The 26,534-nt window shown below is 45.7% G+C and overlaps 1 protein-coding gene and 1 long non-coding RNA gene across 2 annotated transcripts in view; both read left to right on the top strand.

Moving 5' to 3' along the window:
• Nucleotides 1–26,534, top strand: part of LOC143218244 (uncharacterized) — a 246,154-nt gene that overhangs the window by 96,415 nt on the left and 123,205 nt on the right. The gene's annotated exons all lie outside the window — the stretch shown is intronic.
• LOC143218534 (uncharacterized) lies at nt 2,701–5,943 on the top strand. The gene is given in 3 exon segments (XM_076443764.1): nt 2,701–3,832; nt 3,835–5,450; nt 5,821–5,943. Coding segments are annotated over 3 exon segments (2,871 nt in total).

A 26,534-nucleotide genomic window follows, 5' to 3' on the forward strand; every position in this document is an offset into this window, starting at 1 on the left:
TCGAATTTAAACGGCTAACGGATGGTCGCGACACCTGTTTGTTTACATCGACAGTACCGGGCTTCGAATCGTCGAGCGCGTTAATTTGTTGACCGAGTAACGTATCTAGCTTAGCATACGACGGGCACTCACGACTCTCGCCGAGCGTGAGTCTCCATTCTTTTCGCAACGATTCCGACAATTTAGTGGTGACGCAAAATACAAAGATGTCGTCCCAATGTTCGACTGGACGACCGAGGTTTCGAAGAGACTCGATTGCTATGTTCGCGGTGTCTCGAAGGCGGCCAAGGTATATTCAATTGTCTACTGTGACTTTTGGTAGATCAAACAGGGTTTGAAGGTGCACTGAAACGAGGCGACTTTTGTGTTCGCATCGTTTCACGAGTATCTCCCACGCGACGCGGAAGTTCTTCTCAGTTATTGCGAGACGGCTGATCGCTTTACTTGCATCGCCTTTGAGACAGATTATTAAATACTGCATTCGATCTACATTGCTAAGAGTACTGTCGTTAAACACCATTGATTTGGAATTATCGCGAAATTGTTCCCATTGGGATAAACGTCCGTCGAACGTAGGCAACTGCAATTTCGGAAGGCGCGACACCGGTCGGTAAGGAAGATCGGCAACCGGTTTACTGGAGGCAGATGACTCACTGGTGGTGGATCCGAGTACCTCTGCCATGAAATCTGCAGCTTCGTTGAAGGCGTCTTCACCAACGCAGAACTGGTCCTGCGTGAAATACGGATGAGCTGCTTTGGTGGACTCGCTTGCATAAGCGACAATGGCTCAGTCCAATTCCTGGGGCTTGGCGAAGTTCTCCTTCAGGTTTGCGAGCCGCCGGCGTGTTACCGATGCGGTCATTTTGGCTTGACCGAGCTTCTTAAAATTTCGAAGAGCTCGTTGGATTGAGCTGATGAGTTGCATCTGCTGAGAAATTAATGCTTCGATGGTATTCATTGCGTACCGAACCACTGCGTGTTCTGATTACGTAACAGAAAATGGCGTGCTCTTTTCCGGCGGAGATTCCACGTGCGACGTGGCGTGATCTGGTCTTTCCAAGGGCTCGAACTGAATCTTCACGACGTGGACGGATTCTCCTCAACTATCCGGCTCGAAGGACCACAATGTTTCGGTTGGAAGCTGGTTGGATTTGGATGAGGAGACTGCGAGATGGGTGCCACGTGTTGTGAAGAAAGGTTCACTTTGAATGTTTCACAACGATTGGTTTATTTGGTTTCTCGCGAGGCCTGATATGAGTACAAGACACTCGCGGAATGACTATATAAATCGCGGGTACGATTTATGTTAATAAAGTCACGCGAAACGGATGGAAAGCCGACACGATCACGGTTTGTTCGCACTGGTACAAAAATGGTTGCTTTCATTAACACGTCCGGAAGGCAAGAGAACGCGATCGACGTCGCGCGGAATATCGAGGGTCGATTCTCGTGGTGGGGACGATAAAAAAAAGTGATCTGAACGGTTGTATGTTCTCGAATATTCTGTTTGTATTTGCGACACCGAAACGGCGTAAACGGCGGTGCTCATCTTCGCCGAGCTGGTCGCTGGACCATCGCGGTTTTGGTTGCGACGGCATCGAACATATACTAATTACAGTAATGGGATGAGATGTACAGCTATGAATGTAATAATTTAATGTTCAATATGTAGAGCGATTCTTTTTTGCATCTACATACCAATCTTACTGCAACTTCTTCGCTCCTCTTCCTGCTGCGTTGTTTCATATACTCTGCGTCTCTTCGGGGAGGGCGGCAACAATTCCTCTCTGTTGGCAGTGACTGCAAATAAAATATGTTTTTATGATAAAAGATATACTAATTACAGTAATAGGATGAGATGTACAGCTATGAATGTAATAATTTAATGTTTGTTCGGGATTCGAATTATGGGATTTGCCGGCCGTTACGCCAACCGTCGAGCTACACTTGCTCTGGCTGTTTTTCATAATGTTTAGAGTCGCGTAGCGATCGCTCGTTACCGTTGCGCACGGCCGCGAGTTGATGGAAGCGCCCATCACCGGTAAATCCCATAGTTTGAATCTCGAACGTTGCGTCTTCCCGGATCATGCGATCGATCCGGAACCAATCGCGTGCGACCCCGCCTGCCGTTTCGGAGAATATTTAAAGGCCCTCCTTCGACGGCGCCTTGTCTGTTCGACTCTCAGTTCTCCGAATCAAGCTTCTCGATCTCTTTTCTATACGTCCTGTGTGTTTGCGACAATCACTGCGCTTTCTATCTCGCAACTCTACTTCGAAGTTACTTTTGAGTCGCCTTCGAGCCTTATTCTGTCGCGTCGCGATCAGTGCGTCTGCCCGCGTCAAGATTTTCCTCCGAACGCGGTGAAGATCTCCGTTCGCGGCGACCCTCATCAAGGAGTCGTACAAGATTTCCGTCGCGATTCAAAGGCAGAAATATCGCACGAGCAAGATTTCCGAATTGCGATTCGTCGGCGATTGTTGATCTCTCCATTTTTCAATAAAGTGCAGTGTGAACCTCACTCTGAAACGAATCTCTCTCCCTCATTCTCACGATCCTTTTCATTGCCGTCCTCGCGCGCTCATTACTGAGCGGTTCCAGCGTCAGGCGCCTCCGACCGTCGGTCGACGCCGAACATTTTGGTCCTTCGAGCCGGATCGTGACGAACAGGCAAGTGAGGGAGTGGACAAGAGTTTCACATCATGGGAGACAACTTCGAAGCCCACATTCAAATTCAGCAAATCATAGAACGTGCTCTCCCCAACTTGAAAGAGCTAGGGAAGAACAACTGGACCAAATCCACCTTGCGGACGAGGATTGTCCACCTTCAGGATCAGTGGCGGAGGTTCGAGAACGGTCATTCGCGACTATTCGCCATTATCAAATCGGAGGAACGAGCCAAGCTTCCTTACTTCAAGGACGACCAATTTGCAGCTACGGAGGAGGTGTACTTGGACGCGCTAGCCTTCATGAACAATCAACTCGACGCGCTGACCACCGCCACCGTAAATCAGCCTAAGTCCGCGGGCGACGGACAAGCGTGTCCGTCAGTCCCAGATACGCAGCTTCCCCGGATCAAAGTACCGCAGTTCGACGGCCGGTACGAGATTTGGGAAGCGTTCCGCGATAAATTCACCGCGTTAATCATTAAAAATTCTACGCTTCACGATGTAACGCGTTTCCATCACTTAGTGTCCGTTCTGCAGGGTCCCGCGCTTGAGTGTATTTCGACTTTGTCAATCACGGAAGATAATTTTAAAATCGCTTGGGATACGCTTACGGCGCGGTTTAATAATCCGAGGCGCATAATAACCGCGCATCTTTCGCAGTTAATCACGCTTCCCGCGCTTTCTCGCGAATCGGCCACGGACCTCCAGCATCTCCGCGATCGTGTCTGCGTCACCGTCGAATCCCTAAAGAAGCTCGGGCGCAAACCAGAGGATCTTTGGGATGACTTCCTGGTCCATATTGTGTCACAAAAGTTGGACTCTTCGACGCGGAAGGCGTGGAAACTCAAACTTGGCGACGACGTAACGCCGCCGTCGTTCAAGACGTTTTCGAAATTTCTTGATTCACGTGCTCGCGGTTTGGAGGAATTTGCGCTCGATTCCGACATCACGACCTCTCAGAGTCCTAAAGCTTCAAGTCATCCCGCCGCCAGTTCATCGCGAGTGCATGCTGCGACCGCTTCACGGCCCTCTAACCCTTCGCGCCCGTCGTGCCCCGTCTGTCAAGCTTCTCAAAGTTTCAGCGCTTGCCCGACATTCACGGCTCAAAGCCCCAACGGTCGGCGCGAACTTGTTCAAAAGTTTTCGCGTTGCTTTAATTGTTTAAGTCAAGTCATTCTATCCGAAACTGTCCCAGCAAATACTCTTGTCGAATCTGTCAAAAACGTCATCACTCGTTGCTGCATTTAGAAACGTCTTCCGCATCATCGTCACCTCCGGAATCATCTACAGCCACCTCGATGCCGACCGAGGTCAACTCTCATTTCGCTTCCACCCTCGCGGCCTCGACCTCAGGTATTCTCTTGGCCACCGCATGGGTGCAACTCCGAGTTCCGTCAGGTCGCTGCATCACAGTCCGAGACTTGATTGATCAAGGCTCTGAAGCTAGTTTCATAACCGAGGCCATGGTGCACCTCTTACGTGCGAAACGCACTCGCGTTTCGACTACCATATCTGCCGTCGGCGGGGTCCATGTTGGTACGTTGCGCCACGCCGTGCGCCTCCAGATCGCTCCTCGCAATTCCACGAGCCCTTCGGTTTCGACCATCGCGCTCGTTCTAAAATCTCTCTCGACATACATGCCGAAGCGCATTCATGACAGTCGAACTCTCGATCATTTATCCGATCTCAATTGGGCCGATGCTGATCCGTCAAATTCGGCCGCGATTCATGTCCTCCTCGGCGCAGACGTCTATTCTGAAATGATTTTAGACGGTCTACGGAAAGGCTCAAGCGGGCAACCTATTGCCCAAAACACAATTTTTGGTTGGGTCATCTCTGGCCCTTTCTCTTCTCTGTCGCCTGACGGCCAACGACTTTGTGCCGGCTCAAGCATTGCGATGCATCACTGTGTCCAAGACGACACACTATCGAGCGAGCTGCGCCGTTTCTGGGAGACTGAGGAAGTCCCCTCGCAGTCCCTCCTTACCAAGGAGGACGAACAGTGTGAGCAGCATTTTCAAAAGCACACATCGCGAGCTTCCGATGGGCGGTACATAGTCCGTCTCCCGTTCCGTACGGGCCCTCCAATTGATATTGGCCATTCTCGTGGTGCTGCAGACAAAGTCCTGCAGTCCATCCATCGGAAACTTCTGCTCCAACCATCCCTGGCAGTGGAATATAAAGAGTTTCTAAGAGAATATGAGTCTCTCGGACACATGCGTCCTGCGCCCGTTTCGTCCTCGCCTGTTCAGTGTGTTTACATTCCGCACCATCCAGTGCTGCGCGCTGACAGCGTAACCACACATCTCCGTGTTGTTTTTAACGCATCCAGCGTCACTTCAAACGATTCCACTCTAAATGACCACCTTTTTTCCGGTCGCAAATTACAGCTTGATCTCTCTGCCATCATACTTCGATGGCGAACATTCCGATTCGTTTATACAGCGGACATTGCCAAAATGTACCGCCAGATTCTTGTTGACGAACGCGACGTTGACTATCAGCGTATTCTCTGGAAATCATCCCTCTCCGAGGATGCACAGGCATTCCAATTACTGACCGTGACGTATGGCATGACGTGTGCTCCATTTTTAGCTCTCCGCGTTCTGCAACAACTCCTTAAGGATGAAGGAAAACGGTTCCCGCTCGCAGTTCCCGTGCTTCAGTCTCATATTTATGTCGACGATGTCCTTTACGGCGGCAACGATCTATCGGCTATTCGTCAGTCCCGTGATCAATTAGTCCATCTTCTCCAATGCGGTCAAATGAAATTGCGAAAATGGGCCAGTAATTCGGTCGAATTTCTTTCCGACATCGATCAGGAAGATCATGGACTAGCCTGCTCCAAAACTCTTGCTCCCGACGATCGAGTCAAAATCCTCGGGATAAGCTGGAACCCTTCTCGTGATTCATTTCAATTTAACGTGAATCTATCCGAGCCGATACCGTCCACGAAACGCGCTATTCTCTCGACCATCGCGAGACTGTACGACCCTCTCGGTTGGATTACCCCCGCTATCATTAGAGTGAAAATTCTCATTCAAGGATTGTGGCGCCTTCGTCTCGGATGGGACGACCCCATCCCGACTCAGTCCTATGAACAATGGAAATCCATCTATGCAAAATTTCCTGTTTTAAACGGACTCCAAATAGCATGGTGGATCGGGTCGGTTCCAGATGTCTCACAGATCGAACTCCACGGTTTCGCAGACGCTTCGACGGTTGCCTACGCCGCCGTCGTTTTCGTCCGCTGTACCACCGTCGACGGACACTTAACTGTCTCTCTGCTTGCTGGCAAGTCCAAGGTTGCCCCATTGACTCCTCTGACCGTCCCTCGGCTTGAATTGCAAGCAGCCGTCCTTCTGACTCGTCTGATGAATTTTGTCGCATCCTCCCTTGACCTGCTGGATGTTCCCTGCTACTGTTGGACTGATTCGACCGTGGCACTAGCGTGGTTGCAGTCTCACCCTTCCAAATGGAAGACGTTCGTCGCCAACCGGGTTGCCGATGCACAATCTCGTCTCCCTCAAGCTATATGGCATCATATTCCGACAGCGGACAATCCCGCTGACTGCGCGTCGCGCGGACTTCTAAGCGATGAATTAATAAATTCTCGTCTTTGGTGGCATGGCCCCTCTTGGCTTCGTCGCAATTCCACAGAATGGCCTCAGCAACTTCGACAACCTCCCGTTGAAGATTCGTCCGAGTTAAAGGTCGTGCTTCACAGCGGGGTTCCCTCTCCCGATTGGGATTTAGAATCCCGCTTCTCAAATTGGCCCAAATTCATACGAGTAACGGCTTATATTAACCGTTTCGTCGGTAATTCCCGTCGCTGTCGCCGTCCCAATTCAAATTCTGCTCAAGGACGCGCCTTAACCGCCTCCGAATGCACCGCTGCCAAAATCTTTTGGTTGCGACGCATTCAAACCGCCCAGTTTGGTGATACCATCGCCTCTCTCTCCAGTGGTCAACCACTACCTCGAGGAGACTCTCTTGAATCTCTCAACCCGTTTCTCGACGAAGACGGACTGCTTCGCGTTGAAGGTCGACTTCGCAACGCCCCTCTTCCAGTGCAATCTAAGCATCCAGTTCTGTTACCTCCCCATCCGCTGGTTCGCCTTATCATTGAGCAAGCTCACACACGAGCTCTGCATGCCGGGTTGCAGCTCACCCTCCATATTCTTCGTCAAGAATACTGGCTTCTCCGAGGTCGGAGTCAGGTAAAGGCCGTCATTCACGCTTGTGTCAGGTGCGTCCGAGAAAGGGCCACCCTCCCGACTCAGATCATGGGAGACCTTCCTGCCCCGAGAGTTTCCCCGCCGAAAAAACCCTTTTCGCATTGCGGGCTGGATTACGCGGGGCCCGTCCACATCCGTGCCTCCGCTGGTCGTGGGATAGCATCCCGAAAAGCTTATATCGCGCTATTTATCTGTATGGCCACCAAGGCCGTGCATCTGGAATTGGTCGCGGACTATTCCACCTCAGCCTTTCTCAATGCGTATGTCCGTTTCTGTTCCCGTTGCGGATTACCCGAAAGCATGTACTCCGATAACGGAACCACATTCGTCGGCGCAAATAAGGAGTTGACAATGTCGTATCGCGCCGCGCTTCGAGATCCCGAATTTCAGAATCGAACTGCCGGTGACGGAATCGTTTGGCACTTCATTCCCCCATCTGCTCCGCATTTTGGCGGACTGTGGGAAGCAGGAGTTAAAAGTGTCAAGCACCATCTTCGACGAGTTCTCGGCGATCGGACACTCACATTCGAGGAATTCACGACGCTACTTTGTGCAATCGAGGCATGTTTAAATTCACGACCCATAGCTCCTCTTTCCGATACTCTCGACGAGTTCGCTCCGCTTACACCGGGTCATTTCCTCATCGGGTCTGCCCTTACAACCCCTCCGGAACTGTCTCTGCTTGAACTCGCCGAAAATCGTCTCTCGCGATGGCAATTAGTCCGACACATGACAGAGCGATTTTGGAAAATGTGGCGCACGGATTATCTTAATACGCTCCAACAACGCGGAAAGTGGCGTCGCCCTCGCCCTTCCATCTCGATCGGACAGCTCGTTATCATAAAGAACTCGACACTACCTCCGTGCAAGTGGGAGCTCGGACGAATCGTACAAACGCATCCGGGCGACGACAATCATATTCGAGTAGTCACCGTAAGAACTGCGACCTCATGCTTTAAAAGGCCAATCGTTAAATTGTGCCCTCTGCCCGTCAGTTGCAATTCCGAGGACTAAGCTAAACGCGTCCCTTGTCACATCTTCCGATTTAACTACAAATCGGTAGATATCTCACGCTTCGTTCGAGCGTTCCCTGCAACTTGTGCGCTCTATCTCCATAAATGTACGCGCGTTCCCTACCTCTTGCGATATCTGTATAAATAAATGTAATGTTTGTAAACGCAGTTCAATCGGCATTCGTTTTGCGTACTCGTTTAGCGGATCGTCGCTCTTGCGCAATCGAGTTATTAAACGTCATGCCCTCGCTCCGTCAAGGCGGGCGGCCCGTTCCGGCATACTTACTTCAGTAGTCATTTTCGTTACCTCCATCTCTCAGTTCTGTTTACTTGTCCACGGCAGGCGGTCAACGGTTTGCGTAATTTGGGTCTAGCGTGCGCGGGTATTGTAACACGCATTCCCTTTATCGTTAAGTCTCGTCGTCGCGATGCCCCCGTCATCTCATTTCATTCATGCGGTTTCGATGCGTTTCGAAACTAGTGTTTCGAGGCGGGCGGTATGTTCGGGATTCGAATTATGGGATTTGCCGGCCGTTACGCCAACCGTCGAGCTACACTTGCTCTGGCTGTTTTTCATAATGTTTAGAGTCGCGTAGCGATCGCTCGTTACTGTTGCGCACGACCGCGAGTTGTTTGTAAGCGCCCATCACCGGTAAATCCCATAGTTTGAATCTCGAACGTTGCGTCTTCCCGGATCATGCGATCGATCCGGAACCAATCGCGTGCGACCCCGCCTGCCGTTTCGGAGAATATTTAAAGGCCCTCCTTCGACGGCGCCTCGTCTGTTCGACTCTCAGTTCTCCGAATCAAGCTTCTCGATCTCTTTTCTATACGTTCTGTGTGTTTGCGACAATCACTGCGCTTTCTATCTCGCAACTCTACTTCGAAGTTACTTTTGAGTCGCCTTCGAGCCTTATTCTGTCGCGTCGCGATCAGTGCGTCTGCCCGCGTCAAGATTTTCCTCCGAACGCGGTGAAGATCTCCGTTCGCGGCGACCCTCATCAAGGAGTCGTACAAGATTTCCGTCGCGATTCAAAGGCAGAAATATCGCACGAGCAAGATTTCCGAATTGCGATTCGTCGGCGATTGTTGATCTCTCCATTTTTCAATAAAGTGCAGTGTGAACCTCACTCTGAAACGAATCTTTCTCCCTCATTCTCACGATCCTTTTCATTGCCGTCCTCGCGCGCTCATTACTGAGCGGTTCCAGCGTCAGGCGCCTCCGACCGTCGGTCGACGCCGAACAATGTTCAATATGTAGAGCGATTCTTTTTTGCATGTACATACCAATCTTGCTGCAACTTCTTCGCTCCTCTTCCTGCTGCGTTGTTTCATATACTCTGCATCTCTTCGGGGAGGGCGGAAATTCCTCGTTGTTGGCAGTGACTTCAAATAAAATATGTTTTTATGATAAAAGATATACTAATTACAGTAATAGGATGAGATGTACAGCTATGAATGTAATAAATTAATGTTCAATATGTAGAGCGATTCTTTTTTGTATCTACATACCAATATTGGTTTTCTTCTCCAATCTTAGGGGAGTGGGTAAAATTGTCTTTTCTGTCCCACACAATACGGTTTTCCTTCGTTTTGACTTCTTCGCCGCTTGCGTATGGTCACAACTCGTTACAGACGAGAACAATCCTCATCTTGGATTTGCAGGATTCATCGTCTACTTTGTCGATATTCTGCGCGCCGTGTATTTACGTGTAAATAGTACCTTCATTTTTTGATCGCGCAATGGCGGCGATTTCAGCTTCAGTAGTCGATGAGATGGCGTCAGATGGGGTACCTCGAACACCCCGCAGTGCGCCGGAGCGGAAATAGTAACTTCAACAGCGCCACTCGAGGTGAACTACGAAGACAGAGAGCAAATATCCCTGATAGCACAGTCTGGAACGGTCAGGAATAGTCCAGAGCGTGGAGTGAATGTGGAGGGCAGTATCGTTCCAGACGCCGCTTATTGGCTGCTCGGAGCCACGGGTGGAGTACATCTGGAAAGAGTGTGGCGTGCATGCCAGTGGTCTTCCAAAAATGCGCATAGGTGTAACAAAGTCCGCCGTCACAGCATCTAGACGGCAGCTTCTTCCGTCCAGATGGAAGGCAGCTCATGGAGTCTGTGTGGAGCGGCGGATGCCGTTATACAGGGCAGCACCGTCGGTGAGGTTATGTCGGTAATGTTGGTAATGTCGGTGAAATGAATTTCTACATATCGTACAAATATGTAGCAGTCTTCCTTTTTACCGACAATTCCAAATACCGATTCCGAATGAAAACGAAATAATAAACCCGATATAAAAAAATATTAAATTTTATTTGTTTCCATTATATCTATATTATTTTTCCTAGACTGCGGATATTTGTGCAAAATAAAAATTGTCTGCATCGATCGCAAGAGAGATGGAAACTATATGTACAAATTGAATGTTACGTTCTTCCCCCTGTTGCGACGCTGCACCCCCATAACATTTTTCCTCGGGACCCGTACCGTATTTTCTTGTGTATACCGAACACTCGAAGCAACCGTCTTCTGGCCACCACGTGATCCGCAGGCCAGGTTCTTTACCTGCTATTTTTGTACTAAAGTCCGTTAGGAACCCCGAATCTCATCAACGCATTTACCATTATTTATGACATAGCGACAATAGATTCTCGAAGCCATGGGACACAGTCATTCACTTTTCCATATTTTGCTCACTTCGGGATTAGCCTAGGTGCTTGCCAGCCTTCACCCTCCTAATCGTTATGTTCCGTATCTTTTGCCAGGTATGTTTTACCAGGTCCCAAGCGCTTCCCCAGTTTATTGCCCGCTATGGCCATCGTCCAGAGAACCGTTTGAAACGGACATACTCGATGTCACCCCCACAGCCTTCGACTTCTACTTACCTGAAGGTGAACATTGACAAGGGCATCACCCTTGTACCCACCAATCGCACCACTGCCTCTTCTTTTCAAAAACTCCGCCCAAATCGCCGAAATCCTACGGGAAACTAGACACGGACAGTCAGTCAACACCGAACCACGAATCGATTCAAATCGCGGAGCGAACGCTTAAGCACGGAAACTTGAAACGCTAACAGTGTGTATACCAGAGCAAGTGCGATATTCAAAATAAACGGGTGAATCCAACATTGTACGATCGTTCTTCCCGGAACCTATCAACCCACGTTCGTCTCCTATCGTCTCAATCAAGTTCGGTTTTCGTTAATTCGAAAACGAGCTAGAGCGACAACGAAAACCTTTTCGTTCGAACTCAACACCCCCCTTGCCGTAATTTTCTTTACAGTTACATTAAGAGTAAACCTACACATAAATCAATAAACTAGTAATACATTAATTATCCCCTAATACGTACAGTTACACGAATTAATATTCGGACGACCTAAAGAAGATGATAACTTTTTTAATATTGTACTATACGATTTGAATTTTTTGGGGGAGCTGGGACAATTAGTTTACTGCAGGATGTGAAAAGAAATTTTTTCAAAAATTGCATTTGGTCGGAATTGCAGAGAAAATACTAAAAGTTACATTTTACAACTTTTTCGCGCGGGCCTATATTGAAAATTTAAAAAGTACGTTTTGTAGGCCTGCGTAAATAATGTGCACTGTGAAAGTTTCATCGAAATCGGTTGATGCGGGAAAAAACGACAGGCCTTGAAAGATGTAAGAATTCTTCGATGTAGGCTGAAAATCTGCGATTTTTACCATCTTTAAACGTTTGTAGCTCATTGCAACGTCAACCGATTTTGACGAAATTTTCAAAATATGTTTAGTCGACACAGATCTACAAAGCGTATTTTTCTATTTTTCAATATGGGCCCACATAAAAAAGTTGTAAAATGCAACTCTTAGTATTTTTTCATACAATTCCGATCAATTGCAATTTTTGAAAAAATTTCTTTTCACATTCTGTAGTAAACTAATTGCTCTAGCTCCCCAAAAAAGTTCAAATCGTTTAGTACAATATTAAAAAAGTTCTCGTCTTTTTTAGAACGTCCGAATATTAATTCGAGTAATTGCAGTTCCAGTATAGCCATTTTCCAGGATTGCAAGGGTGCGGGATTCGCCTCTTCTCATCTCTCGATAATAATACAAACACGGGGTTTCTCACTAGTTATAAACGCTAGATAAAAGATCGATCTAGGGCCCCATCTCCCTCAAAGGTCCTATTTTCCGTTTACGAGGCGAAATTTGCATTAGTCGTCACCGTAATTTACATTATTCGGAAGCATACAAGCTATTTTCATAGCTACATGCTACCGAATAATGCCAATTACGCCTCGTAAACGAAAAAATAGAACTTTTGAGGCAGATAGTGTCCTAGATCGATCTTTTATCTAGCGTTTTTGACTAGTGAAAAACCCCGTGTTTGTATTTGTAGTGGCCAGCGCTCAGGTAAAATCAATACGGCGATTGTGCCTTAGGATTGGGACTAGGCCTGGGCATCTGGCTACGGTTTGGGCCTGTCACCGTAATTTCGTTAGTGGTTATTGCCGCCCGTACCCGGGTCGATAAAAGGGGGACATTTTAGTTTTCTCTGTCATCGCTTCGATTGCAGGTATGCCCCTGGCGTTTTATAGTTACCAGCTGTGGGGTTTTCCTGCACTAGTCATCATCTTTGGGACACGTGAACCGTCACTCGGGCGTCTTTTTCCGCACCCCCATCTTGCCGTGTCTCCTTATTTTGCAGATACCCCTGGGCCCATTCCGAGTCCTTAGTTTCGGCTCCTCCCACTCTTAATTTCCAAGGAAGGGGAATCTTAGCGCGTAAGGGAAGGGAGAACCGAACCATCGGCGAAGCTCGCTCAGAATTTCGAATTAGAAGTAGCTGGACAGCAAGACGATCAACTTCGCTTTCGCTTGCATTGTATAGTAGGCAGGCGACCAGTTATTTTCTCAACCTTGTAACATTGTAACATTGAAACATAGTGCGAAATATAGTTAGTTTCAACACACTTCAACTTGTTAGTCCTTCAAACGTGAAGGTGGTCCTTCGAGTAATTAGCGGGCACCTCGCAGTGCATATACAACAAAAGTCCGAACGATCAATCCTTGATCAACCGCGGACAATTAACATTGGTCCTACGAGCCAGATTTGATCGTTGGAAAACTCCATCTCGTCGAGGAACTTGGGTTTTTTGGAAGTTTGGACACCAGCTTGTACATCCAGTGCGGCGTTCTGTGTGAGACGACAACGTTCACCAAGCCCCTGGACGTGATAGCAGCAAGGGGCGTACAGCTTCAAGGGCACCATAGCAATCATCTTGCATCAGGAGAGCGACAAAGCGTGCTGACCACGGAAGCCTTCTGCCATCGTTTGGATCTCTGGCATTGAGGAAGGCATTTGGTGGTTCTCTAGTCTGGAAGCATCGTGGCTGCCAGGATACAACGACCACGTCGGAGAAGATCTGCTGAAGCTACTTGGCAACGCTGATCCACTCCTTCCAGGTTCCGTGAGTCATATCCTTGTTTTTAGTTTGTGTTTCTATCGTGTACAACATGGATGCGTTAAAATCATTAGTTGCTGAGCGCGGAACTGTGAAAGCCCGTCTCACTATATTTAGGAAATTTGTAGAGTCAGCGGACGTTAGTGCGGACATAGTTGCATTTGAGAAACGCGTTCGCGCAAACGAAGGTATCTACGGGAAGTTCGATGCAGTACAATCACAGATAGAAGCCGCTGTCATAGACACGCCGCATCAGGAAGCGCAGTTCGCGGAGCGCGAGCAGTTTGAGGCGAGCTATTTCCGCACGGTTTCTGGGGCCAAGGCTCGGCTGATGACGGCTCGCGGTAATTCGGCCCCTGGCCCATCGTCGGCTAATAGCGCCACACCGGAATCGTCCGATTCGCCTCCCTCGACGCGCCTACCGATCATAAAACTGCCAAGTTTTGATGGGGATGTAGGCAAATGGATTCGTTTTAGGGACACGTTTAACTCTTTAGTAAATAACTCGGAAAAGCTAACGGACATTGATCGGTTCAATTATTTAGTGGCGTCACTATCGGGTCCGGCTGCGCGAGCAATAGAGTCTTACAGCGTATCAGCAGCAAATTATAAATTAGCTTGGGCGCGATTAAAGGAACGCTATAACGCTCCAAAGGCATTAATCGCTCACCATATAAAATCATTGTTAGAAATTAAGCCAATTAAGGGATCAAACGGCACAGCACTTGGCGAGCTCATAGATACAGTTGTGAACAATTTACGCGCTCTCGAATCTCTGCTAAAACCGCAGGAAATATTAGATGCGATCATCAGCGCCTGTTTAGCGAAGGGTTTGAATAGCGACTCCCTCGATGAATGGGACAAGCGCGCGATGGAGACGCGTGCAATGCCAAGTCTTAAAGCATTCACGGCATTTTTAGAACAAAGGGCGCAGTATCTTATACGAAAGAACGCAAATAGGCTGTCCGGTACCGGCATCTCGGTCGATCGTCCGAAAACTAGCAAACCGCGCGATGGACCAAATAGAGATTACGTAGCAGCAGCTCATGTCGCTAGCAAACTTAGTAAATGCGTGCTATGCAACGGAGACCATACGCTGCAATACTGTGCGAAATGGCTAGCCATGCCCTTTTCGGAAAGGCATGACACAGTGAAACGCTCATACTTGTGTTTCAATTGTCTGTCCCCGGGACATAGTATCAAGGCATGCACCCGCGGGAAATGTCGTAAATGTAGTAGAAAGCATCATACCTTGTTGCATAGAGAGGACGCGGGCATCAATGATATGGAAGAAAATGAAGAAAGCCCCGTGTCGAGTACTTCTCACGTGGTGCACTCGGGCATCGCAAATTCAGCCGAGGTCGGCTCCGAATGTACCGTACTTTCGACCGCGTTGGTCTACGTAATAGATAGCAAGGGAAACAACCACAAATGTCGCGCGTTATTAGATGTAGGGTCTCAGGCAAATTTTGTTAGCCGGGAATTTTGCGATCGAATTGCACTACCTCGTCGGGCCGTCGAAACAATGGTCGGTGGTTTGGGACGAGTTAGAAACCCGATTCGATCCACAGCGCAGCTTCGCATCGCGTCTAGTCGTGCCGATTTTAAGGCTAATTTGTCGTGTCTTGTAATCGAGAAAATTACCGAAGAAATGCCGAATGTTCCTTTGAACAAAGTTAGCGTTCCGATACCTGCCGGAGTAGTTCCCGCGGACCCTGACTTTTACACATCGGGTCGGGTCGATTTGTTGATTGGCGCTTGCTTATTTTGGGATCTTCTATGCGTTGGTCAGATAAAGGTCGGATTAGGAAATTTGATGTGGCAAAAAACGCGACTCGGTTGGGTGTTAGGTGGCAGCATGCCGTGTGCAAATCGACATTTAGACGGCAAGAAGCTTCGCGCTTGTCACGTGGTAACGAACGCTCAGCTCGAGAAAAGTGTATCGCGGTTCTGGGAGGTAGAGGAGATAGGAAACATCGGCGCCATAGAACACAATGATCCGTGCGAACAGCATTTTAAGAAACATACTACGCGCGACAAAAAGGGGCATTTCGTGGTTAGTATACCGTTCAACGAGCGAGTTCATGAATTGGGCGAGTCTCGCACTCAAGCAGAACGGCGTTTATTAAATTTAGAGCGGAAGTTTAGGCGGAACCCCGATCTAGAGAAACAATACAAAGACTTCCTTCGGGAATATATAGAGTTGGGTCACATGACCAAATTAGAAACGAAGGATGCATCTCGGGTCGAAAATAGTTTTTATCTACCTCATCATGCGGTACTAAAGGAAGATAGCACGACCACCAAGCTTCGCGTAGTTTTTGATGGGTCAGCGAAGACATCCACGGGCGTTTCCCTAAACGATACGCAGATCGTAGGTTCACCGGTACAGGATGATCTTTTTAGTATATTGATTAGATTTAGAAGTCATAAAATTGTTCTGTCGGCTGACATCGCCAAAATGTATAGGCAGGTCGTAGTACGCGAACAGGATCGCAGGTATCAGAGGATCCTTTGGCGTTTTAGTGAGGACGAGGATATAGACACCTATTCACTAAATACCGTAACTTATGGCACGGCCTCGGCTTCATACCTGGCAACACGGGTTTTGCAGCAGGTAGGCAAGGATTGCGCGCGGTCAGCCCCTTCCGTCAGTAAAGCAATTTTAAGGGATTTTTATGTCGATGACTTATTGACCGGTTGTGAGACACTGGAGCAGGCATTGGAATTGCATGAATCCTTGAACCGGGTCTTAGCACAAGCTGGCTTTCCGTTAAGAAAGTGGGCAAGCAATGACCTTAGAACATTTGATCCCGTCGGCGGTGGGACACGCAATCTAGAATTCGAGACGGTTGATAGGGAATCGAAGACACTAGGCCTTTTGTGGTCCGTGTCCACCGACGAGTTGGGATATAGCAGCAATTATCGCACGTTTCCTAGAATCACCAAGCGCTATATCCTCTCGGAAATAGCTCAGATTTTCGACCCTCTCGGGCTTATCGGTCCGAACATAATTAGGGCCAAGATCTTCATGCAAGGACTCTGGCAACTTAAATTAGGTTGGGATGAAGGGCTCACGCAGGATCTACATTCCCAATGGGTTGCGTTCAGAAACGAAGTGCAGGAAATATCCTCCTTGCGTGTTCCTCGTCGTGTAGTGCTGTCCTACCTGCATGTGGAGGTGCATGGTTTCTCGGATGCGTCGGAGCGGGCATACGGGGCAGCCGTCTACCTGCGCTCGAGGGCGGACAATGGACCGTGGGTCGTGCGGTTGTTATGTGCTAAATCGCGGGTAGCACCCTTAAAAACCGTTAGCTTGCCGCGTCTAGAATTATGCGGGGCCGTTTTATTAGCTCAGCTATTGGCAAAGGTACGGGATTCCCTGCGCATTCGTCCATCCCGCGAGTATTGTTGGACCGACAGCCAAATAGTCCTGGCTTGGATAAGGGATAGGCCATGCAGATGGAGAACATTTGTAGCCAACCGAACTGCCGAAATAGAAACGTTGACGAGGGGTAGTAATTGGGCTCATGTAGTGTCAGCCGACAATCCCGCGGATCTTCTATCCCGCGGTACAACGTTGTCATCCCTGGCAGACAGTAAATTGTGGTGGCATGGTCCAGGTTGGTTGTCTTCTGACAACAAGGAATGGCCTCATTCTGACCCAATCTTGAGCGAGGTGCCGGAAGAACGACCTGCTCAAGAGCGCTTTTTTAGCAAGGAGATGCGGCAATTGAAGGCAGGACGGCCTGTAGGTAGAGATAGTTCGCTGCTTTCCCTGCACCCATTCCTTGACGATCATGGGATCATCAGGGTGGGCGGGCGTCTCCAGAACGCTCCGATAGCCTTTGATCAGAAGCATCCGATCATTGTACCGAAGTCGGGTCCGTTAGCAACCTTGTTAGTACGACGCGAGCATTTGAGATTGTTGCATGTTGGTTTTCAGCAAACATTCGCGTCCCTACATTCGACGTACTGGTTAGTATCCGGTAGACGCGTCACTCGGAAGGTGTTGCGAAACTGCATAAAATGTTTTCGGTCAAGCCCTCATGGTACGCAACCTCGGATGGGCAACTTACCAGCGGATCGCGTCACCCCTGCTCGCGCTTTCACTACTTGTGGCGTGGACTATGCCGGGCCTTTTCTTATCGTTGAGCGTGGACGAGCCCGTACTGCTAGAAAGGCCTACATTTGTTTATTTGTATGCATGGTCACAAAGGCGGTACATATTGAACTTGCCGTCGACCTGACTATCGACGCGTTTCTAAATTGCCTGAATCGATTCATTTCACGCCGTGGTAGGTGTCAGGCTATATATTCGGATAACGGCACGAATTTTGTCGGTGCGCGAAACGAATTAAAGGAGCTAGGAATCTTGTTATCCTCTCGGCAACACCACGATAGAATCTTAGAAGTATTGGCCCAAGAAGGCATAGAGTGGCATTTTATCCCTCCGCGTGCTCCGCATTTTGGCGGGCTATGGGAACGAGGCGTTCGTTCAATTAAAACGCATATGAAGCGTGTCATCGGAGAGCAGAAGCTCACCTTCGAAGAAATGTACACGATGTTGACACAAATAGAAGCATGTCTCAATTCCCGTCCACTCCATCCTTTGTCCCCAGATCCCTCTGATCTGAATCCACTGACGCCTGGTCATTTCCTGGTGGGAGAAGCGTTGACGGCGCTTCCACAGGCCGATTTGGCCCAGATCACTCAAAATCGACTTAGTAGATTTCAGCTACTGCAACAGATGATCCAGCATTTTTGGAAGAGATGGCAGCGAGATTATCTTCACGGGTTGCAGCAGCGTCAAAGATGGAAGTCCGACTCTCCCGATGCTCCAACTCTCGGAGCAATGGTCCTGATCAAAGAGGACAATCTTTCACCAATGAAGTGGGCATTGGGTCAAATTCTGGAGCTGCATCCAGGCCAAGATAGTGTGACGAGGGTGGTCTCCATTCGCACCGCAACCGCGGTCATCAAGAGACCAGTTGCGAAGATATGTTTACTGCCTATCGCGGAAGAACATTTAGATACCGAATCCGCGTAGATCGTATTTCATCTTTGTTTTGGTAGTTTGTTAAGTAATTTTGTAAATAATTGTACCTAGGTTTTACGTCGCGTTATCTTTATTGATTTCTGTTATATTTAGTTGCCTTCAAGTTTTAATTTAGTGTACGTTTGGTTGCGTATCTTCATTCTTATCGTTATCGCACTCCAGGTTTAATTCATTTTTCGGCTACTACCTTGTATTGTACAATCCCATTGTTGTATTAGAATAGCGCTCCTATTTCGTCCGTGAAGTTTACGATTCTTATTTAGCGCGATTGAACTCCGTTAGTTCAAGGTGGGCGGTATGTAGCGGCCAGCGCTCAAGTAAAATCAATACGGCGATTGTGCCTTAGGATTGGGACTAGGCCTGGGCATCTGGCTACGGTTTGGGCCTGTCACCGTAATTTCGTTAATGGTTATTGCCGCCCGTACCCGGGTCGATAAAAGGGGGACATTTTAGTTTTCTCTGGCATCGCTTCGATTGCAGGTATGCCCCTGGCGTTTTATAGTTACCAGCTGTGGGGTTTTCCTGCACTGGTCATCATCTTTGGGACACGTGAACCGTCACTCGGGCGTCTTTCTCCGCACCCCCATCTTGCCGTGTCTCCTTATTTTGCAGATACCCCTGGGCCCATTCCGAGCCCTTAGTTTCGGCTCCTCCCACTCTTAATTTCCAAGGAAGGGGATCTTAGCGCGTAAGGGAAGGGAGAACCGAACCATCGGCGTAGCTCGCTCAGAATTTCGAATTAGAAGTAGCTGGACAGCAAGACGATCAACTTCGCTTTCGCTTGCATTGTATAGTAGGCAGGCGACCAGTTATTTTCTCAACCTTGTAACATTGTAACATTAAAATATAGTGCGAAATATAGTTAGTTTCAACACACTTCAACTTGTTAGTCCTTCAAACGTGAAGGTGGTCCTTCGAGTAATTAGCGGGCACCTCGCAGTGCAAATACAACAAAAGTCCGAACGATCAATCCTTGATCAACCGCGGACAATTAACAGTATTATTATCGAGAGATGAGAATAAGAGGCGAATCTCGCACCCTTGCAATCCTGAAAACAAGTCTACTTCCTTTTAATAAACTAAAGCAAGGATTTGAAACTGTTTCGTAGGCGAATTGTCGCTGGGCTGACTCAAGTTTAGCTCGACTTGATCAGCCGAAAGATAGCCGTTCTATCCTTGAAAAAGGACCGGAGTGAATGGGTGCCAGAAATGTGGTCGAATCCTTCGTTTGAAGGGCAGAACTCCACTTTATTTTAACGCTCGCGTCGCGATCCGTTAATGTGTACAAAAGCCGGCGTGAAAATGCACGCGCGAGCGATTCCGTTCAAAACTGAACACGAGGTAATCTCGTTTGAAATTGAGACGGACTGTTGGTCGAAAAAAGCGTGACAACGTGACGGCGATCGAGTTGATTTCGAATAATGTTTTTGACTGGCTAAGGTGTCCCTGTCGACTTTGTTTTTATTGTCGCAGGGTATCGATTTGAGGATCGATCGCTCGCCGTCACGATTACGTAACAGCTGAGCGACGCATGCGTGACTTGGCAGCGCGTCGTTATTGGCCGACTCGTACCAAGCAGCATACGCGCCCGGGTAGTTTGAAACCGAAACAGAAACCAAGGAGTATGTTCGGTTGCAGGTAGCTACGGTTATAAAGTTTAGTACCTTAACGGTATAAAAGGTCCAAATACATCTGGCTACATCGGCTGTGCTTCTTTCGGCTGGCTAAAAATCACTTTGTTGGGAGGTACATCTGGAAGGTCTTTAGCTGAATGTTTTATGACGGCCTCGCCTGTGAATTCGGACTCGCGCTTGTTCCTTCGCGCGGAGGGTTTTACGACGGAACATTAAGTGGCCTGTAGTTCCTTTTTCATTTGGAACAACCTAAGCATTGGAAAAACCGAAAGAATACCGGTATTATTTCGGTTTCAGTAGAAAATTGATTGTGCCGTTATTCGAAGACTTTGAATAAATCCACTATCCACAGTCCAAATTCTATCTTGAGATTAGTCTTTTTTTAATCGGAAGAACGCCACACGAAGCAGCTAGCGTCATTTACATGAAACAATTACGAAAAATAAACAAGGTCTGCAATTAACTTGTTAGTGGTTTCATGCCGATATGCCTGGCTGGCCGTCGCGCGTCAGGTTACCTGGCCGTGTTTATTGCACCACTTGGCCACGGCGACCGAAGTCTTCGCCGCCCTGGCAGAAAATTATTCGAAGCTACACCGTTTCGATAGTTTCCAGATGGCTGGGAAACCCCAAGGCCTGGTCGCCACATGTGCGATCTTGCCGAATCCTAGGGCCCGCTTCAAGCACTAGCTTAAATTTAGTTCCGTTCACCCCCAAATGGGACTTTCACCAACATGTTCAGTCGTGTTTTTAACACTTTTAAATGGGTTGTTAACATTTTTTTATCTTATTAGGAATTTATTTTAGTTAGTGATCATATTCATCGATAAAAAAAGATGAGTATACGGTACTATTTATATTGAGTCCTACAAAATATTGCAATTAGAATTACGATTTCAATTATGTATACTTGTTCTTTGAATACAGTAGAGACTCCCGTATCCGTACCCCCATTATCCGAATACATACCCTAATATAAGGAAGTCCTATTGTCCGTATGTTCTGTTATCGCCGCGTCGCTCGCCGTGCCGGGATTCAAATGCGCGCCGTCTCGAGATTCCGACTTTCTGACTCATGCTTCCGAAACTTCGGCAACGTAAAAATCGAAGGAACGCGTCGGCGTCGATCAGTCGAGCAGGTAGTTCACACAGCAGAGTAGAGGTACGCTTGTGTGTAGCGCGCAAGCAATTGAACAGGCACTCAGACGGGCTGAGTTTTCACGTTACCGCAGTTTCGAAAGCATGAGGCGAAAAGTCAGAATCTGGAGACGGCGCACAGTGTGACCTTTCGTCCAAATCGGAGACAAAATCGAAGAACTTTTGATAGAAATAAGGTAGAGCGATGAAATTTTTTAAAAATTAAAGCTGAAACATTACAGAATATGGGAAAAATAGGGAGATTATGGTAAAAACGTTTTTTAACGTTGAGAAAATTCGTTAAACTTGCCCAATTTCGAGAAAATTGTGGTTTTTCCAATACCACGCGCGGAAAATTTTTTTTAATTTTTTGCTATATATCATTCCCCGTAGATTTTTTCACGCCGATTTCAAATCTGGTCTCAAAATTTGTCTACGACCTCAGGCTATTGCAAAATCGATTTCTTTAAATTCTACATGTTTAACGAATTTTCTCGTTTAAAAAACGTTCGTACCATAATCTCCCTATTTTTCCCATATTCTGCAAAGTTTCAGCTTTCATTTAAAAAAAATTTCATCGCTCTACCTCATTTTTATCGAAAGTTCATTGATTTTGACACAGATTTCGTCGGTTTGGCCCACTGTTCGTCGCGTCGGCGCACAGTGGAAAATTTGGACCAGACTCGATTCAAAATCAAAGAACTTTCGATAGAAATGAGATAGAGCGATGAAATTTTTTTAAAATTAAAGCTGGAACTTTGCAGAATATGGGAAAATAGGGAGATTATGGTACGAACGTTCTTAAACTTGAGAAAATTCGTTAAACATGTAGAATTTCAAGAAATGGATTTTGCAATATCCTGAGGTCGTAGACAAATTTTGAGACCAGATTTGAAATCAGCGTGAAAAAATCTGCGGGAAATGATATATAGCAAAAATTAAAAAAAAATTTCCGCGCGTGGTATTGGAAAAACCACAATTTTCTCGAAATTTTGCAAGTTTAACGAATTTTCTCAACGTTAAAAAACGTTCTTACCATAATCTCCCTATTTTTCCCATATTCTGTAATGTTTCAGCTTTAATTTTTAAAAAATTCCATCGCTCTACCTTATTTCTATCGAAAGTTCTTCGATTTTGTCTCCGATTTGGCCGAAAGGTCCCAATGTGCGGAGCTCATGTGAATCCCGGCACAGCGCGCGGCGCACATTTTGCTATAACTTTTGGTCTAAAAGAGATATCGAAGAGAAATTAGGCCTAAATTTTTTTTAGGCCTAATGATGTAAACGGAAATATATTTTGCATTTTTTAAATAATGTTTTCGTTGAATCTTAAGGTATAGCCGGAAAAGATGGTCAGACGTATCCAACCAAATTTGTTTTTGGTCACGTCATGTTCAACAGAAAATTATGAAAAAATTCATGAATATTCTACCGAATAGCATACACGACTGAGATTTTTTCAAAATTTTTGGTTGCAAAATCGATTTTTAAACGAATCGGAAAACATAAAACTTCCGATTTTATATCGGTCTTCAGTTGACCACATTTATTTTATATTATTACGTTAGTTATGTTTAATCCTGATTATTAATGTGTATTTTTACAGGTTTTTTGATTATGGAAACAAGTTTTATAAAAATTGAAAACCTCCAAACATTCGAAGAAAATGCATATTTTGTATTGAAGTGTTAGAGACTCCAGTTTTATAAAAATTCAGAACATGGATATTATTGAAGGAACTGTTCTCAATTTTTTAGAGATTGCGTAGTCGTTAACAAAACAACTATGCGGCTGCGAATCTTCTGGACCCGAATCGAATCCCGCTGCTTCTGTTTCTTTCAGTAAATACTTGTTGCTTCGGGTTTTAATGAAAAGTTTAATCAAAAACATTTTTTAATTGTCTGCAGTCTACATTTATTTTCAACTTAAAGGACTGATGCAGTTCGCGCTGTCGACTTTCGCTGTCCACTTTCCATAATTAAAAAAAAGGAAGCACAATTTAAGTTATGATTGCGAAGTGCAGAATAGTTTCGAGGTACTCGAAAATTCCGCTACAGCTGACCCCCCCTGCGTTCCCATATTCGAAAAGAAACAAACATAATTAAAATCATAATTCTAATTACAATATTATAGGACACAATATTAACATTAACGTATACTTATCTCTATTCATCGATGAGATTAATTCTTGAGCAAAATATAAATGCCTTATATCATATAAAAAATGATAAAAACGCTACGGAGAAAAGTTATAGAGAATAGCTATAGGTACATTTGTGGTTGTTTAACGAAATAGCGTACCCGCCAAAATAAGAAACAAAGACTAAACGGCCTACATACAAGTTCGTAAACGCGTGCAATGTTGATTGCTTGAAATTTTGCGTACGCGACGAACTTGCATACAAATTGCTTGTTGTTATTATAGAGATAAATGTCTATCACCGATAGACATGATGCGACTAGACTAGAATTTAATAGGTTGATGCCTATTTTATTCCTTCTTTTCGTCTTGATATCGGGAATCAATGACAATATCCTTTCGGCCTCGGCATTTGAATGTGGTAAACATCAGACAATTTTACACAGTCGACGCAAGTTCGTGAAACGAAGAACTTGTTCCGCGTTTTCTTGTTTGCAGATGTCTATCCACTGTCACGTCGCTTTCTTAGCTTGTCGTAAAGATGGTAGAACGATGAATGGCGACACCGAGAATTTACAGGCGAGAAGCCGGGCCACGCTCGGCCGCGCGATGCGTGGTCCTCTCGGGACAAAATACGCCCACAGTCTCTTTATTCGATAACACTGTCCAACACCAAATTTGATTTCAATATACTGTTGGGTCCTTCTTATAGAGTTTTTTGCGCTGATTCCGAATCTGGTTTTAATTTTTTTCCTATACGTCCAGTTTTTGAGAAAATGGAGTTTTAAAAAAAGACATATTTTTCAACTTTAAACAAATATTGCGATGTTATTATAAAAGATATTGAATTGTTGTTTACAGCAAAAGATTCTGTAGACTTTCCCGAATACAGTGATATCCAATATTAATACATTATGATTGTTTAAACATGTTTAAACAATGATTAAAGACGGAGATGCACCACTTTTGCACCAATTTTTGCGGATATTTTCGAATTTATCTCAAAAAATAAGGGTCCAGCGAAAAATTGAACTATACCACGCGAAAGAGCAGACTTTTATCTTGAGAAACCCCCCTGTGAAGTTTGCATGGTCGACGTTTTTACCGAACCAGAAAGCAAAATATCTTCGCCCGACATGCGTTGACGCCAGTGGTGCTCTTCCACTAGCGCGGTCGTTCGTCGGGATACGGCGCGGCGCGCTGCGGTGAAACGGCGCGTGGCTATAAGCGCGCAATTATGTCAGCTTACTTAAATGTAATATTTTATTAAATGTTATATTATTGTTATTTATTATATATTAGTATATTTATTCTGTATAAATTATTGTATGTATTTTTTAATGTTAGTCTCTCGTTTATAGTATATTTAATACAAAAAATACCTTTTGTAACAAAAAAATAATTTATTCACACACTACACTATTACACTATTTACAATGCTAATATATATGTGTACACTATTCAGATATAATACACTATATCGATTTAATATGGAGCAAACTATTTTAATTATGTATTTAAGTCAATAAAAATAGTCCCGTTTATATTGTGTTTGAACTTATTTTACTCGGAAGAATCTCGAGTGTTCATTGGCACTATAATTACAATACATAGATAAGACGACAATTACTGAAAATAAAATTTTTCAGTCACCGCATTGCAGACTTTCCTTACATTGTATGTATTCCGTTGTCCGTAGACCGTCATTTATTTCAAAATATCGTGTTGGTTCTTAAGAAAACTGATGCCAGAGTTCAGTTTCGGCTTTGTGTTTGTTGAAATCAGTCGTGTCAAGCATTTCAAATCTGCATTGCTACGTATAAAACTTCATAAAAAACATTTATAGTTATTTATAGTATTTTAGTTGTTGTGTATATAATATATGTATTTTAGTAGTGTATTATATCTGAATAGTGTACACATATATATTAGCATTGTAAATAGTGTAATAGTGTAGTGTGTGAATAAATTATTATTTTGTTACAAAAGGTATTTTTTGTATTAAATATACTATAAACGAGAGACTAACATTAAAAAATACATAAAATAATTTATACAGAATAAATATACTAATATATAATAAATAACAATAATATAACATTTAATAAAATATTACATTTAAGTAAGCTGACATAATTGCGCGCTTATAGCCACGCGCCGTTTCACCGCAGCGCGCCGCGCCGTATCCCGACGAACGACCGCGCTAGTGGAAGAGCACCACTGGCGTCAACGCATGTCGGGCGAAGATATTTTGCTTTCTGGTTCGGTAAAAACGTCGACCATGCAAACTTCACAGGGGGGTTTCTCAAGATAAAAGTCTGCTCTTTCGCGTGGTATAGTTCAATTTTTCGCTGGACCCTTATTTTTTGAGATAAATTCGAAAATATCCGCAAAAATTGGTGCAAAAGTGGTGCATCTCCGTCTTTAATCATTGTTTAAACATGTTTAAACAATCATAATGTATTAATATTGGATATCACTGTATTCGGGAAAGTCTACAGAATCTTTTGCTGTAAACAACAATTCAATATCTTTTATAATAACATCGCAATATTTGTTTAAAGTTGAAAAATATGTCTCTTTTTAAAACTCCATTTTTTCAAAAACTGGACGTATAGGAAAAAAATTAAAACCAGATTCGGAATCAGCGCAAAAAACTCTATAAGAAGGACCCAACAGTATATTGAAATCACAAAAAAAGTTGAAATTTGTTGGACAGTGTAATCAAGCTGAACTAGATTTCGGGCGCCAGACACCCGTAGGTGTCACACGAAAGCATCGTAATCGGAACTCGAAAGAGGAACGCGGTATGACTCGCGAGACTGTGGCGTAGCAAACGGAATCTGAATAGCTATCGCGAAGGCCCAGGATTCTACGTCGAGAGGACACGGGACGTTCCCCGCGACGGGAAGGTTTTCACACAAAGAATAATACAACGTTTCGGCTATTAATTCGTTTATTACACGACGATCTTAAACTGCCGAGTAGATCGGCAGCGGGTAGTACAATAGCCGGCGCGTTTCAGTAAATATGGCGAGAGATGTTATTCGCACGCGCGGATTGCGGTTCCCTGAGACTCTCTTCGCAGAGGATTCGGCAGCGATAAGACGTACAACACGCGGAAGACCTTACAGGTCGCGTTCCGTCCGAATCCCGATGTTCTATATGAAACTGAGATAGCTGACACTGTTCGAAC

Source organism: Lasioglossum baleicum, chromosome 19 (genome assembly GCF_051020765.1).
Source record: "Lasioglossum baleicum chromosome 19, iyLasBale1, whole genome shotgun sequence".
Taxonomy (NCBI): Eukaryota; Metazoa; Arthropoda; class Insecta; order Hymenoptera; family Halictidae; genus Lasioglossum; species Lasioglossum baleicum.